The 15,689-nt window shown below is 38.4% G+C and overlaps 3 protein-coding genes across 3 annotated transcripts in view; 1 reads left to right on the top strand and 2 right to left on the bottom strand.

Moving 5' to 3' along the window:
• Nucleotides 1-5,607: 5,607 nt before the first annotated feature.
• Nucleotides 5,608-7,022, bottom strand: LOC107481078 (uncharacterized). The gene is made up of 3 exons (XM_016101291.1): nt 6,861-7,022; nt 6,382-6,816; nt 5,608-6,333 (listed from the first exon to the last, which is right to left on the bottom strand). The coding sequence occupies exons 1-3, from the start codon at nt 7,020-7,022 to the stop codon at nt 5,608-5,610; spliced, it is 1,323 nt and encodes a 440-aa protein (XP_015956777.1).
• LOC107481079 (uncharacterized) lies at nt 7,023-8,615 on the bottom strand. The gene is made up of 2 exons (XM_016101292.1): nt 8,611-8,615; nt 7,023-8,118 (listed from the first exon to the last, which is right to left on the bottom strand). The coding sequence occupies exons 1-2, from the start codon at nt 8,613-8,615 to the stop codon at nt 7,023-7,025; spliced, it is 1,101 nt and encodes a 366-aa protein (XP_015956778.1).
• Nucleotides 8,616-12,944: 4,329 nt separating this feature from the next.
• LOC107481200 (rhamnogalacturonan I rhamnosyltransferase 1) overlaps nt 12,945-15,689 on the top strand; it is a gene marked incomplete in the record, with an annotated part of 3,943 nt that continues 1,198 nt past the window's right edge. The window contains 7 exon segments of the mRNA XM_016101420.3: nt 12,945-13,252; nt 13,348-13,667; nt 13,993-14,060; nt 14,144-14,232; nt 14,324-14,486; nt 14,675-14,964; nt 15,480-15,684. Of these exon segments, the coding sequence (XP_015956906.1) occupies nt 13,403-13,667; nt 13,993-14,060; nt 14,144-14,232; nt 14,324-14,486; nt 14,675-14,964; nt 15,480-15,684 (1,080 nt within the window).

Here is a 15,689-nt window from a genome sequence, read left to right as displayed (position 1 = left end):
ATATGGATGAAAACGGATGTTAGAATTTTGAAAGCATGAAGGAACTGCTGCCAGAATCAATTTTAGATAAAATTAGAGTCATTTCTCCACTGATATATAATATGGAGGATAAGGTTAGCTAGATCTTAACCTCAAATGGAGAATTTTCTATCTCCTCCACCTATAAGAAGCTGGCTGGCTGGAATATAGAAGGGAATAACAATTTTTGGAGGGCCATATGAAAGTGGAAGTGTCCTGAACGGGTAAAAGTTTTTATGTGGCATGTGGTGCATGAAAGAATTCTAACAGCGAGTAGAAAAGCGAAGATAATGGGAACTAGCCCAGGTTGCCATTTCTGCACGAGTATTCAGGAGACTATTTTATATGTTCTAAGATATTATCCAAGAGTAGTACAAATATGGATGCATTTTATTAATCCTGCAGCGGTAGCAATATTTTTTGGTACTGACTTACAAAATTGGCTAGAACTTAATTTATACAATAATATGGGCAAGTCTACCGAAGATAAATGGAAGGATAAATTTATGGTTGCCTGTTGATAGATGTGGAGTTGGAAAAATCAAGAGCTTTTTAATCATCTTTTTGTGAGGTCGAAGAATGTGAACCTAGCCATAAGGAACTCAGTGAAAAAATTATGAAGAGACTTTGGAGAGAAATTTGAAATCAATAGGGAGAATAAATAAAGAACTAACCATCAACAAGTGGAAGCTACCTCCACTAGGTTGGGTCAAATTAAATACGGACGGATTTGTTTGCAATGAATGCTTGAGAGCCGGGTGTGGGGGCTCATTAGAACACATAGGGGGAAATGGGTGGGAGGCTTTACAACAAAATTAAGAAGCTGCCCAGTTATCCATGCTGAATTTTAGGGAGTGTATCATGGCTTGAAGGTTGCCTGGGAGCTAAGTATGAGAAGGGTGATTGCTGAGGTTGATTTGATGGAAGTAGCTGAATAGCTGAACAAAAATTAAGAGGATTCCATAAGCCATAATTCCTTGATAAGAGATATTCGGGAGTTTCACAAATGACCGTGGGATATCATGTTTCAATATACGCTAAGAGAAGGAAACCTATGTGCAGATTGGTTGGCAAAGCTTAGCCATAAGAAACAGTATGGTGTTTTATTCATGGATATTCCACATCTAGACCTTCTTAGCCGAGTGACTCAAGATGTAAAAGGGAATATTATAACCCCTATGAGCAGTAGCTGCTAGTCCTTTTGTGTTGGGCTTTGGTCCCGTTGGTATACGGAAAATTTTTTTTTTAAATTATGATTTTGAGAAAATATGATTAGGATATTAAAAACGCGTCATATCAGTCTAATGCAAAACACCCTCCACGTACTATCCTTGCTTAACTGCTCCCATAACGTGAATGTCATCTCCTCGCGTCGCCATTTCCTGAAGCTCCAGCAATCGTTGCGCGTCGTCGCCTCATCCACCATAATTGATCGCGGCGCGGCGTCGGTCCCCTCTGCATCGAAACCTCTTGTTGCGACGCGCTGATCTCCATGCAACATATCTTGTAGTGAGATTGGATCATCGATGTCGTGCTCCGGTTGCTGCGAGTCCCATCTATCGGAGTTCACTACCGATCGTTGCCAATCGTCCTAGACGGCATTGCTGTTCTTTCCATTTTCAATTCTCTTAGGTCTCATGAGATCCCATTGGACCTTCAACATGAGAAAGTTTCTATCTATTTAAATTGGGATGTTTCTTTTATTAAATTTGGTATTTTTTATAACACTTGTGATTTTTGTATGTGTAAAATTTAGAATATTTTATTTTATCAAACTAAGAGTGAGATGTTTCTTTCTGTTTAATTTGAGATTTTTTTTGTTACACTTAGGATGTTTCTTTTGTAAAACTTGAAATGTTTCTAATGTTAAAATGGAATATTTCTTTTATTAAATTTCGGATATTTCTTTTTCTTAAACTTTGGATATTTTGGTGTAGGTCGCCCCGCACAGCACACTTACAAAGGAGTTACAGCAAAAGGTATAGCGGTAACGTGACAGACGGTTGAAGATGATATACTGACAACACAAAAAAAGGGATTGAGATGGGGTTTTACGTTGATGGATCAGTTACAAATTTAAAATTCTATTTTAAAAATTCAAATTTTTATTTTTTAAAAACGCTTACAAGTTTAAAATTCTAATTTTAAAAATTTAAAATTTTAGTTTTTTAATAATTTTAAAAAGTTATTTAAGTTGGTTGGTACCTTAATTGGTTACCTAATCGAGAATTAGTTTAGTTAATATGTGCTTAAAATAGTTTTATAGAAAAAACATAAAATTTAGAGTACATTTAGTTTGCGTTTTTATTTTTTATTTTTATTTCACTATTTTCTATTTTTTAGATTTTATAAAGGAAAAAATGAAAACAATAAGTGAAACAGAAAATAAATTTTTATTGTTTTCGCTATTTTTTTCACAAAATTTAAAAAATAAAAAACATTAAAAATAAAAAGAAAAAATAAAAATGCAAACCAAAACCACTTTTAAATTTCCAAAACCTTTGTTATACATTTATTAGACTAAAAAATTCAAAACCTTCTTCTAATAATAATCTTATTGTATATCCCCTCAACAAAATACTTTAAAATTTTAGTCAGAATTCCAAATCGCCATTATTCGGGTAAAAAACCCAAATGAGCCAAGGGGAGCTCACTTTAACCCAAATCAGCCAAATCAAACTTCGATACCTCAATCCACCAGAACTAATTTTTATATAATTCGAATCAATAGGATTCGAATCAAGTTTCCACGTAATTCGAATTGATTCAATACGAATTACTTTCAAGAAATATTCCAAGGTAATTCGAATCAATAAGAAACGAATTATGCATGCAAAATTCCTTAGTAATTCGAAACGACTAAGTTCGAATTATAATAGGGTAGTTCGAATTATATCAATTCGAATTAGATGGAGAAGGGCACACGAGTGAGGTTCGAATCATATTGATTCGAATTAGGTGAAGTTGGTGACACTAAGTCATTCGAATATACTTGATTCGAATTACAAGGGTTTCGGCTATATAAGGAGTTCGAACCAAGTTCATTCGAATCACTTTGTCATTCTCATACCCCACCAAATCCCAGAAAAAACGACCAACATTCTGGCCGAGTAAGACCAGAGCGGCATATTCAGGCGATGGGGGACGATCCAGGGAGGCTTTATCGTTTGGATGGAGTTGCTCATATCGCCGGGGTGATCAACAACGAGGTTAGTGGTTTATGATGTTGCGCTGTTGATAGTGTTTTTTGTTAGTGGTTTATGGTAGTGGTTGATGAAAGCGGTTTATGATAGTGGTATTTGTTAATGGTTTTTGATAATGGTTTATGTTACTGTTAGTGGTTTAGGATAGTGGTTTAGGATAGTGGTGTAGGCAAGTGGTTTTTGTTAATGGTTTTTTATAGCGGTTTATGTTAGTGTTAGCGGTTTAAGCTAGTGGTTTAGGCCAATGGTTTTTGTTAGTGGTTTTTGTTATTGTTTTTTGTTAGCGGTTTTTGTTAATGGTTTTGGATAGTGGTTCTAGTGACGGTTAGCGGTTTAGGGTAGTGGTTTATGATAGAGGTATATGCTAGCGGTTTTGGTTAACGGTTTTACTTGTTAGTGATTGTTGTATTTGTTAATGGTTTTTGCACGTGGTTCATGTTAGCAGTTTGTGTATACAATGTTGGTCGCTTGTTTCATATATGTTGTGTCGCACGATTTCTTTTTTGGTTCTTTATGAAATAAATTGTATATGTTAGTCGTTTGCGCATCTGTTCTAATTATGCGGTTTATCTACTGGCCAGCCTCGTCGTTGCATATCCAGCGTTAGGCGGCAGCTGGGGATGCGTCTTGATGAGAGGTACGTTCCGTACTTGCAGATGGCCAAATTGTACCATCTTGCGAGACTGAACAACAGATGGTTCCGACTAGACGAGCCCCTAGTCAGCGCATTCGTCGAGAGGTGGCGGCCTGAGACGCACACCTTCCACATGCCGTTCGGAGAGTGCACTATCACGCTTCAGGACGTCGCATACCATCTGGGGTTGCCAGTGGACGGACATTACGTCTGTGGTTGCCTGACAGACTTCCACCTTTACATTGAGGGTGGGAGGCCAGCTTGGCAGTGGTTCCATGAGTTGCTCGGTGTTTTACCTCCCGAGAACTAGGTTCAGAAATTCGCAATCAACTGCACCTGGTTCCAGGAGACATTTGTAGAGTGTCCCGACGGGGCTGATGAGGAGACAGTTAGGCGCTTTGCCCGTACCTATATCATGATGTTATTGGGCACGCAGCTGTTTGCCGACAAGTCCGGCAATCGTGTACACATCAGATGGCTACCCTATGTTGCTCGGCTTGAGGAGATGGGTGGCTACAGTTGGGGGTCGGCGGCACTAGCATGGTTGTACCGGTGCATGTGCCAAGTCGCCAACAGACATGTCGTGAAGTTAGCTGGGCCTTTACAGTTACTGCAGTCTTGGATCTTCTGGAGGTTTCCTTCTTTTAGGCCTACTGGGTATGATGCGTTTAGCTGGCCCCTTGCCTCGAGGTACCGTTATTGTTTTGTATTATGTATCCTTATTGTATTTATTTTTGATTATGCAAGCAATTTCATGCATTGTAGAGTGAGTCATGAACGCATTAGAATGTTTAACCTCTTACGCAGATGGTCTGGTTACAATCCTGAGATTAGCAACAAGGGACCTCGGGTACAGATGGCTCGCCTGAAGATCGACTTGTTACAGCCTCGGGATGTAAGTACGCCGAGCCCATATCTATCTCCAGTCGTTGTTTCAGTTTATATTGTCTAACAGAAGTGTCAAATTGTTTTTATTTGGTTTTTTTCAGTTCATATGGATGCCCTATAGCGCACTCGACGTCATCCAGGTTGTCCATCCGAAGGTCTTGGAGCCTCGGCATACGATGTTATGGCGGTGTGTGACGTCCCTGATTTATTTTGCGGTAGTCGAGTGGCATCAGGTTGATAGAGTTTTACCGTAGTTTGGGGGCGTTCAGCCCCCACCGCGTCCCGCCCTGAACATCGACTTCTTGATGTCGAAGGACGGGAGAGGAGGTGACCGTTGGTTCCCGGTGCACTTACCTGACTGGCATCTTCACTGGCAGGAGCGTGCGGAGCACATTTTACAGTTCGACATCGTGGCCGACCCCGGTCCCTCGCATGATTTCTTGACATGGTGGCATCAGCACGGAAAGAGGTTCCTGTCGCCGGAGATGTTATTGGGGGATCCGAGAGGTATTCCTATTCCGTATGAGGCGATGCAGTGGTGTATGTCGTGTTGTTATGTTTAAATTATGTACCTTCTTTGTTGGTTATCAGTGTGATGTATGGTTTCCTTAATGTATTTGTTCATCCAGCAGTTACTTTGATGTTATGTTATGTATTATCAATCATCCCATCAGATAGTGTTGTTTGTTTTAGTAACTTAACTCCATAATTAGAAAGACATTCAACATACATATGTGGTACGAATTACAACTTTCATCACTTATAAAATACAACTTAGTTCCACGTAGAATAATGGTTGCTAACTGAAATAAAATACATGTGCTGATACTAAAAGAAATAAAAACAGACAAACCAACGCTCCTATTAATTCCCAGCTGTCCCGGTGGGTCGTCCGGCTTGCGGACAACTCCGACGAGTGTGTCCTGGCTGCCTGCAGAGGCCACATCTCTTTGGCCGGTTCGGATCTGCATCATCCATGTTGGTGCGAATGCGTGTGGACCTTGGACGACCCTCCTTCGCACGCCTCATGTTCGGATCCGGTATAACGGTAGGTCCGGCATAAGGTGGCCAGAAACCCTCCGGAATGGGAGGTGTAAATCCCATCTGATAGACACCGAAAACGGAACTAAGGCGATAGACCTGGTGGACATAAGGCTGCCAAGTAAGACGTGAATAAGCACAGCATGCCAGTGCGCGAGGACACGGGAAATGAAGTGCTTGGAAGTATCCACAATCACAAGTCTGAGACCCTAGTGAGACCCTGTAGGTACCAAGTGAGAATGAACCTGTCGGAGTCGTCTCTGCCACGGTGTACTCCGAGTTATCCCTGTCATAAACAGTCACCGTGAAGCACCTGGCTGTCTTCAGGTTGGCCTCGATACACTTTACTAGGTATTGACTGAATTGTTGTCCGGTACCCATCTGAGCCTCGGCCTCCCTCCCCTTACGGACAAATAGCTCAGCCAGCCTTCCGTATGTGGCCTTCACCAGCGAGCAAACAAGAAGGTTCCTTACCCCCTTCAGGATTGAATTGACACACTCAGAAATATTGGTCGTCATGTGCCCGAATCTTCGACCCTCATCACAGTACTGTGTCCACAACGAATACTCAATTCAGTTCGCCCAGTCACACATTACCGGATTCTCAGAGCGCAGAATGTCAAACCAGTAGTCGAACTCCACTTCGGTCTTCGCATATGCGGCGTTAACAAGAAGCCTCCGGGCATCTTTTCCCTTGAAGGTCAGGGTGAAATTCGCTGCAACGTGTCGAATGCAGAACCCCCGGTATGCAGCCGAAGGTAGCCATCCCCCATCGGGAGCCTCGAGCGCTGCCTTGATGCCGTTATGCCTATCTGAAATAACTAATAGACCCGGCTGAGGTGTCACGTGTTCACGGAGGTGGGAGAGAAAGAAAGACCATGACTCAGCATTCTCACCCTCAACTAGTGCAAATGCCACGGGGAGTATGTTGGAGTTTCCGTCCTGTGCAATCGCGACTAGCAACGTTCCCCCGTACTTGCCATATAGATGGGTGCCGTCAATACTCACCAACGGCTTGCAATGACGGAATGCCTCGATACATGGGGGAAAGTCCAGAACAGCTTATGAAAATAAGCCTGAGACTCGTCATGCTGTGCCCCAACTCGAACAGGGCAAGTCCTGAGGACTGCTACAGTGCCAGGCATCGTCAGCTGAACTCCTAACACCCACCGAGGGAGCTCGTTGTACGACTCATCCCAGTTCCCAAAGATGACGGCAACGGCCTTCTGCTTCGCCATTCATACCCTCCTGTACGTAGGCCTGAACCCAAAGTGTGCGGCCGTGGCATTTTGAAGCACCTTGATGTTGACGGCGGCATCAGCCCTAACCATCGGCATAATGAATGTCGCTATCACATGGTAGTCCAGACTCCTATGGTCGCTGGAGATGGAGGTGGCGAGACAGATATGCAGTCTGTTGTACCGCTTCACTTCCCAGATGCCCTTCCGCTGTCGGAGACTCAACCGAATCAACCATGTGCACCCATTCCCAAACTCAGAACACTTTCCCACATACCTGCGGTAGTCAGACTCAACGACCTTGTATTGGACCCCTCGGCGGATGCTGTAAGTCTTCACACTCAACAGCGCCTCATCTTTATCCTGAAATTGTTGGCCAACCTGGAACTCTGTCATACCGGCAGACCCTTCCGTATCTCTAGCGCCAAATCCAGAGGCCTGCACAGGATTTTCGTCCTGCCTAATGGCATCCAGGTCCAACGATGAAAAATGGGGTGGGTACTGCTGTGTGCCAGAACTAGATCCACCTGTAGCCCTTCTCGGATCAGTAGTTCCAAGATCACCGCCGCTGTCATCAGCGATCATATCCGGCTCGACATCATTGTCGTCTGCATCATCAAACAAAACCTCACCAACACCAGCCGGTGTAGGACACTGCACTTCGGTGGGAAGATGTTCCCCATATCGAACCTCGTCTCCAATATTGCCGCTCAGATCAATGGCAAACGATGGGGAGGCAACAGGCTGCATCGGTGGCTCATACACAGGAACGGAGGATGAAGCAACCGCAGGTCTCGAGCTTGAGCCGGCAACCGTGGCTATAGTATTGGCATTCCGGTTCGAACCACCCGAGCTAGATACCACATCAACCAACTTTGCCAACAACTTTGATGTCCTTACCTCTGGAAACTGCCTACGACAAAGAAACATAACCTGCAAGTCCTCATCACTCCCGATCGTAAAACAATCATACTTCACGGTATCATGGAGCACCGTGGTTGGGATGCGATAGAAAAACTTCTTAACCCTTTTAACTCCTTCCAGACCAAGCTTCTCCAGCACAGAGCTAACGAGAGCATCGTAGGTGGTTGTTGGCCTTACGATAATACATAGGGGATCCTTTCAGTGAACTTCACGCCGGACCGAGTTTTCCTCTTAATCGATCCTCTGTGATGTACCAGCACTAGAAAACTATCCTCACTAGCCATTTCACCTCTTTGTTGAGAGCTACATGAGTTCACAGCATATATATAGAGCTCCGATTCATTTTAATTCGAATCAACTACATTCGCACTATATATATATATAATTCGAATCAATTGAATTCGAATTACAATTCCATACTAATTCGAAGCAATATGTTTCGAATTATGTGCACGTTCAGCCTATCCTAGTAATTTGAATTTACTTAATTCGAATTACTCTATACTAATTCGAATTAAGTCACGTCGAACTACATGGGATTTTAATTTGAAACGATTAGATTCGAATTATATAATAATTTGCTTCTGGTTGAATGGTGTTTACAAATTCAGTTTGGCTGATTTCCGTAAATTTTCCACTCCCATGGCTTAATCACGTTTTTTACCCCATTATTCCTTATCTTTAACTTCAATAAATAACCACTATATCTTTTTTCTCAAATCGCAAACTTCCATACCTCTCATATTACCATCTTAATCACCTTTATCATCATTATTACTCTTGCATTATAACACGTCAGAATTACAAACAAAAACCTATAAATTAAAAGGAGAAAAATATTAAAACTATAAATTTCAAGTATCTCCTTTGAACAAAAAGAATTATGAATAAAGATTACGAGCAATAATTAGATATATCAAAATGACAAATTTAAGGAAAAAAAACCTATCTTAAAGTGGATTCATAGAACAAAAAGACAAAAAAAAAAGATTCGAACAAAGATAAAAAAAGCACAAGTGGCGCGAATAGTAAAGGAGCACGATGAAAAGTACCATAATATCGATGAACATAGAAGCAGAGAATCACTACAAGAAGGCTAGGACCATGGTGAGTTGGTGGTGTGACAGTAGAGCGAGGCTGATGAGTTGCAAAGCTGTGGTGTTGATGTGGCATAAGGTAAAGAGGAAGGTACAAAGGAGATTGAAGAAGAGAAGAAGAGCTCAAACATAATAGTTTTTGTGCATTGATGATACTGTTAGTGATATTAGTAGTGGTAGTAGGAGTGACAAACCGGCCGATATCTGCGTGGGTTGGATTAAAAATTTGAGAATGCTGTAATAAAAATAACCCGCTTAACTCGCATCGTTTAATCTATGGATTTGGCGGCTTTTGTCGGAGGAGTGGCGGGCTTATCTGGTGGTCCCTCATTCTACTTTTTTGTAGAGGAAGATTTAGATGAGAAAAATTTTACAAAACAAAAAAGTTATTCTTCAGGAGTTGATTTAAATGATGTTATTGATTTATAAGAGAATAAAGATAATAATTGAATTTAGAACGTTATTTTTGTACTGATATTTAAAATGTTTGTTCGTTTTACTTTAAGTTAATTATAATATGAACTATGTTTGATTGATTAAAAACTTTGAAAATGTTTAATTATTATATATTTTAGATAATATTTAAATTTTTTATATTTATTTATATATTTTTAAAATTTAAAATATAATATTTAAAAAAAAAAGAGAATTAAAAACTTAATTCGCCAACCTATCAATTCATCGTTAGACGAGATAAGATAAAAATTTGAGACGGTGTTGAGATAAATGAATCTTATTAGGTGTAAAGCAACTCCACATAATTGCGCTAATTTGATTAATGTTATTCAACAGTATGGCTCCCTAAATGGTCAGATTATCAATTTCAGCAAGTCTGCAGTATTTTTCAGTAAGAATACACCTCATGCTATTAAGGAAGAAATCGCTACTTTTCTTAGAGTCCCTAATATTGGTGCACAAGACAAATATTTAGGTCTTCCATCTATTGTTAACATATCTAAAAGTCAGACATTTGCTTATGTAAAGGATAAGGTGTCGAAGAAGCTACAAGGTTGGAAGCGTCAACTATTGTCAGCAAGTGGAAGAGAAATCTTAATCAAAGCTGTGGGGTGTGCTATACCTGTCTATACTCTAAGTTGTTTCAAACTGCCCGAATCACTATTAGATGATATTCACAAAATGATGATGCAATTCTGGTGGGGTAAAAAACAGAATGAAAAAAACTCCAATGGATCAGCTGGGATACAATGAGCAGAATTAAAGAGAAAGGCGGTATGGGTTTTAAAGATCTCAAAGCGTTTAATCTGGCGATGCTGGCAAAACAGGGATGGAGACTAATGACTAAACCAAATTCTCTGTTTTATAAAGTCTTTAAAAGTAAATATTTTAGACTTACCTCTTTTTTATGAGCGAAACCAGACCTGAGACCATCTTGGGCTTGGCAGAGCTTATTGAAAGGCAGAAAAGTACTGGAATAGGGTACCAAATGAAAAGTCACGACACAGGGTATAGTAAAATTCAAAGAAGAACCATGGTTTGGTAACTTACCTCCCTTTCAAGTACAGGAAGAAGACTGCAGTGATGGAAATCTGATCTGGCTAAGACAACTATTCAATGAGATAGGGGGTTGGAATACACAGCTCATTCATAGTAAGTTCAGTCCCAACATAGCACAACAAATCTGCCAAATAGACATTGAAGAAGGTGAAGATTCAGTCAGGTGGATAAAGCATGATTCAGGTCAGTACAATGTTAGAACGGGATATGAAGTAGCTTACAAGTTTTTTCATAAGCCTATGGAAGATCTTCATGTCAGATTTCAAAGTAAACAACTATGGAGGAGCATCTGGGGGTTCGATGCAAACCAAAAATCAAGGCATTTCTTTGGAAATTTGCTCACGAAGAGCTAGCAGTGAAGACAAATCTTCATAAGAGGGTACCTCAGATCCCAAATTTATGCCCGCGATGTTCTTCACTGCTAGAAACGCACCTCCATGCTCTGATTTTCTGTCCGGGAGTTGTGCAAGTCTGGAATCAATCACCAGTAACAAGTGTGATTCCCAGAGATCCGACTATGGAACCATGAGAGTGGTGGTGTCAGTTGATGGAAGCGGTGAGAAGAAGAAGAGACTCAAAAAAAAAAATCAGTCAAGTGGGTTATCTTCTATAGCAGATCTGGTTGTCTAGGAACGCTCTCATTTTTAAAAATTGCAGAGTTGAGGTTGGAAAAATTCTGTCCCAAACTCTGACATTTGCAGAAGAATTTGGGCGACTTGAGAGGCATAGCAACTGAAACTAAAGAGAAGAGAATAACTTGTCCTTTTTGTTTTAATCCCTACTGTTTTTAGCTTGATATTATTGTTTCTAGAAGTTCCCCAAAATTTTTATTATTGTATATGATTATCTCTGTTTGTGTGAATATTGTAATTGAATCATTTAATTACAATAAAAGTATTATTTTTGAAGAAAAAAAATAATCTTATTAGATCTAATGAGACCATCCAAAACACTGTACTGTACTTGCATACGTTTCAACGCTATATGAATATATTTTGTCAACATAATTATATAGCTAGAGTAGTAGTCACATTGCTATAAGATTTACATATGGTAGGTAAAATTTTGAAATAGAAAAAAAAAGTTTTGGTAAACAATTTTTAATAAATTAATTTTAAACAATTATAATTAATAATTATTAATTTTGTATTTAAAAAAAAAAATTTAAATAATCACTAATTAATAACAATTTAAAAAATAGAATTACCAATTGATGATAAATTGGCTGGTAATTAATTAATTAAGTGTTGGTTATCTAACGAAATTCATATAAAAAATAAACTACATTAAAAATTATCCAGAATATGAAATTCATAAAAAATTCATTTTCGTCGAATAGTACAAGTGAAAAAATTAAAACTTTTTTATTGAATTTGCTGACAAAATGTATTTTTTAATATATTTTTTAAAAAATAAATTTCTCTAGATATGAAATTTATATTAGATTTTTATATTTTTGGAAAAAATGAATTCGCCAATTACGAATTGTCAGCTTTTTCAATGTTTGGGAATGATGAAGCTTGAATGGCATTCAGTAAGCTGAAGAAAGTTTCTGGCTTTGTAAGCTTCATTCGGTGGAGGTAACGTAGTTTTGAAGTGGGAAGAAATTAATAGTAAAGTAAGAAGGAAGAAGACACGAAGGATATTTAAAAGCAAGTCGACCTTTTAGCTTTTATTCGCCGTCCTTGTTTCGTCTTAGATTAAGTTAGTTGACTAATTTTTTCTCTTTAAATAAATTTATTGCATATGTAGACATTAAGCAGGTTTTTTATTTTTATTTTTTTAAAGTAGGGATATAGTCCATGTCTTTGGAAGTTTGAATACATATAAAAGTTGTTGCTTATCTAAATTTTGTAGTTAAAACTTAATGGCGTTAGATAATATCGAAGAGTTGGCATGAGTTTGTGTTTTGCAAATCTAAATTGAAGACTTGTCCTGCAGAATTTTCTAAGAAAAATAAAACAAATTCTTGTCTCTATCATGGTAGAAATTTCGTACCATATTATATAATATGAAAATTAGTAATAATGCAGTTGTTGATTTCTTAAATTTCAGATGTACTCCGTAAAAGAAATTGGTCTAATTCAGGTTATTTTGTACAGTTCAAAATATACTTTCACACAGTCATTCTCTGTGGTTGAAGCCAATAAGGGTAATTATAGCTTGTGAGATGGATAATTACATGGATCTTTATTTTATTTAATTTTTTTAAAAAATTATTCAACTTATCTTCAAATCATGAAAGAAATTTTTATTGGCATTATTATTAACGACCGTTTTTTTTTCTAGTTCTAAAAATATATAACCATAATTTGCATTTAAACTATCAATATAAAGTCACCAAAAAAAAAAACTATCAATATAAAAAACAAAAACAAAAACAAGAGATTTAAAAAATAAATATTTTTTTTTTCCTTTTCTCCCAGAAAAAGTGAATCCAAATGCATGAGGCTTCTGTGTTTGGTTGTTCAGATTTGATCCTTTCTATTCCCTCTCTTCACACCTTGGATCTGTGTCCTTTTCCGCCCTCTTTCTGTCAGCTTTCTCCATAACACCCTTTTCGCTGCTTTGTTCCCTCAAAGAGCTTCACACTCAGCTGAAACCAAGATCTAATTTTGACTCTCACCCATCGTCATCCATTTCAAATCCCTCTCTGGGTCGATTTTGATTCCTCCAAAGGTGTTTTCCTCCGAGGTAATTCATGAGGTCACTACTTTTCAATGCACTGTGCTTTAATTAAGTTTTTTTTTTAATTAAAAAGATTAATTTTTTTTCTCTGTGGTAAAAAGTGTGTGAAGGTTACGGTGATGAAGGAGCGGCAATGAGGTGGTTTGTGGCAGAGAAATGGAGGTTAGATCGGAGGGTGTTCAGGTGAGGTGCGATAAGCTTCAAGCACCTGTGATAGCGAGGACACGTTTGCGGGTTTGGTTTATTCGAGTGTGTTCAAGCATTGTGATTTGGACATGCCTCATTCAGCTATTTACAGTCACTGAACTGTGGCGTTCCAATTTCATTTCTGGAATTACAAGTCGAATATATCACACTAATCAGCGTCCTTTCTTAGCAGAAACCACTGTTGCTCAAGCCCCTCCACCTTATCCACCTCCAAGTTAGTAGTTTAAGTTCATTATTATTATTATTATTATGCTTTATGTTAAGTGCTTTTGACTTATGAGTTTTGTTTGCCAGACCCCAATTTTTACTAATTATTACAGATGGGCTTGAATGAAATATGATGTTGCTCCATGTTTTGATTTTTAATATTATACTGTTAGTTGTTAAAAGAATCATGTCAATGAATGTAAGTAGTCTGAAACAACACTTGTAAATAGGTAGGTTTGGTGGATAGGATATACTTCGTTGTTTGTGTCTTTCTTCTGTTTAACTTTCAAATTTTGGTACATATTGAAGCCGTATAACCTGAAATCATGTAGGAAATTATACAAGTAATGGATTTCTAAGAGTGTCCTGCAATGGGGGCTTAAATCAAATGCGTGCAGCGGTTTGTATTTCCATTCTTCCATTTTTTTTTCTGTTCCTTCTATAACAACATTAAATCTTCATTTAGAAAGTTTTCCATTTCAGATTTGTGACATGGTAACAATTGCTCGACTTTTGAATCTCACATTGGTTGTTCCAGAGCTAGATAAGAAATCTTTTTGGGCAGACCCTAGGTATGTCCTTTCTTTAATAAATTGTGAGGATCATTTAAGTTGGGTACCTTGACGATTGACATTTTAAAGTTTTGTAGTTTTCTTTTTGCAGTAATTTTGAAGACATATTTGATGTCACACATTTCATCGGGTCTCTTAGAGATGAAGTTCGAATAGTGAAAAGAGTGCCGAAGAAGTTTAATACTAAAAATGGATATTCCACCCTTAAGATGGCTCCTATTAGCTGGTCCAATGAAAAATATTACTTGGAGCAGGTCTGCATATTGTTTTTTTTTTTTGTCATGGTCTGCATATTCTATTTAGCTGCATTTAAGCTAAAAGTACATGTATTAATGATATTGGTGGAAGTAAAATAATTAATGTTCTTTATACATTATCGTATCTCCTTACTTTCAAGTAGATATATTGAATCGGGTTCAATGCTACCAACACCACACTGCAGATTCTGCCACATTTTAGCAAGCATAAGGTGGTACACTTCAACAAAACAGATGCACGCCTAGCAAACAATGGTCTGCCATTGGATCTACAAAAACTTAGATGTCGTGTTAATTTCCAGGCACTTAAATTCACTCCTGAAATTGAGACTTTGGGGCAGAAATTGATTCGGATTCTTCGTGAGAAGGGACCTTTTGTGGCATTGCATCTGAGATATGAGATGGACATGTTGGCTTTCTCAGGCTGTACTCATGGTTGCAGTTATGGGGAAGCCGAGGAGCTCAAGAGGATGAGGTATCTTATTGTTTGGTGTTTGGCTGGAAATATATTTTATTATGTCTAGTTTTTGACAGAGGATATAGGTGCTTTATATCTGACATTTACTAGGGAAGTTATGGATCAAGAAAAATTTTAGTTTTCCTCTATTGTAGCTAAACTACAATCAAATTCTTTCCTTTTCAGTCTTGTAAAATTCTAATTAGTTAATTATGCGAAAATGAGAAATAATGTTTTATTGGGTAATAGAATCCTAATTGCTAGTCAATGAACTGGTGAAGGCACTGCCCAGTTTGAGGAGAGTATTGATTCTTTAGTTCTAGAATTATACAGTGGATTTTGTGTATTCACTTTTGTACCCTAGGAACCTTCACCTTTGACCAAATAAAGCATTAAGGAAACAGCAATGAAAGCTACTACTCTAGAGCTGATAATTTGTCAAATTAAAAATCCAGCAACAACTACAAAGCTTTATCCCACTTGTCAAATTAGATATCGATTCAATATAAAGTTATCTTGCTCGTGTAATTCAGGTATGCATTCCCTTGGTGGAGAGAAAAGGAGATAGTGTCTGAAGAGAGGAGATTGCAGGGTCAATGTCCCTTAACACCAGAGGAGACAGCCTTAGTTCTCCAAGCCTTAGGTTTTGATAGAGACATGCAGATCTACATTGCTGCCGGTGAGATCTATGGTGGCGAGCATAGACTTGCACAACTGAGAGCTGCATTTCCAAAAATTGTGAG

The sequence above is a fragment of the Arachis duranensis genome, chromosome 3 (genome assembly GCF_000817695.3).
Source record: "Arachis duranensis cultivar V14167 chromosome 3, aradu.V14167.gnm2.J7QH, whole genome shotgun sequence".
Classification (NCBI taxonomy): domain Eukaryota; kingdom Viridiplantae; phylum Streptophyta; class Magnoliopsida; order Fabales; family Fabaceae; genus Arachis; species Arachis duranensis.
This window is presented reverse-complemented; position numbering and strand designations above follow the sequence as displayed.

Coding starts and splice junctions, on each gene's coding strand:
- LOC107481078 (XM_016101291.1), bottom strand. CDS start 7,022: ATGGCGAAGCAGAAGGCCGTTGCCGTCATCTTTGGGAACTGGGATGAG. Junction 6,817..6,860: donor CACAGCATGACGAGTCTCAG/GCTTATTTTCAT, acceptor CCATGTATCGAG/GCATTCCGTCATTGCAAGCC. Junction 6,334..6,381: donor TTCTGCGCTCTGAGAATCCG/GTAATGTGTGAC, acceptor TTGTGGACACAG/TACTGTGATGAGGGTCGAAG.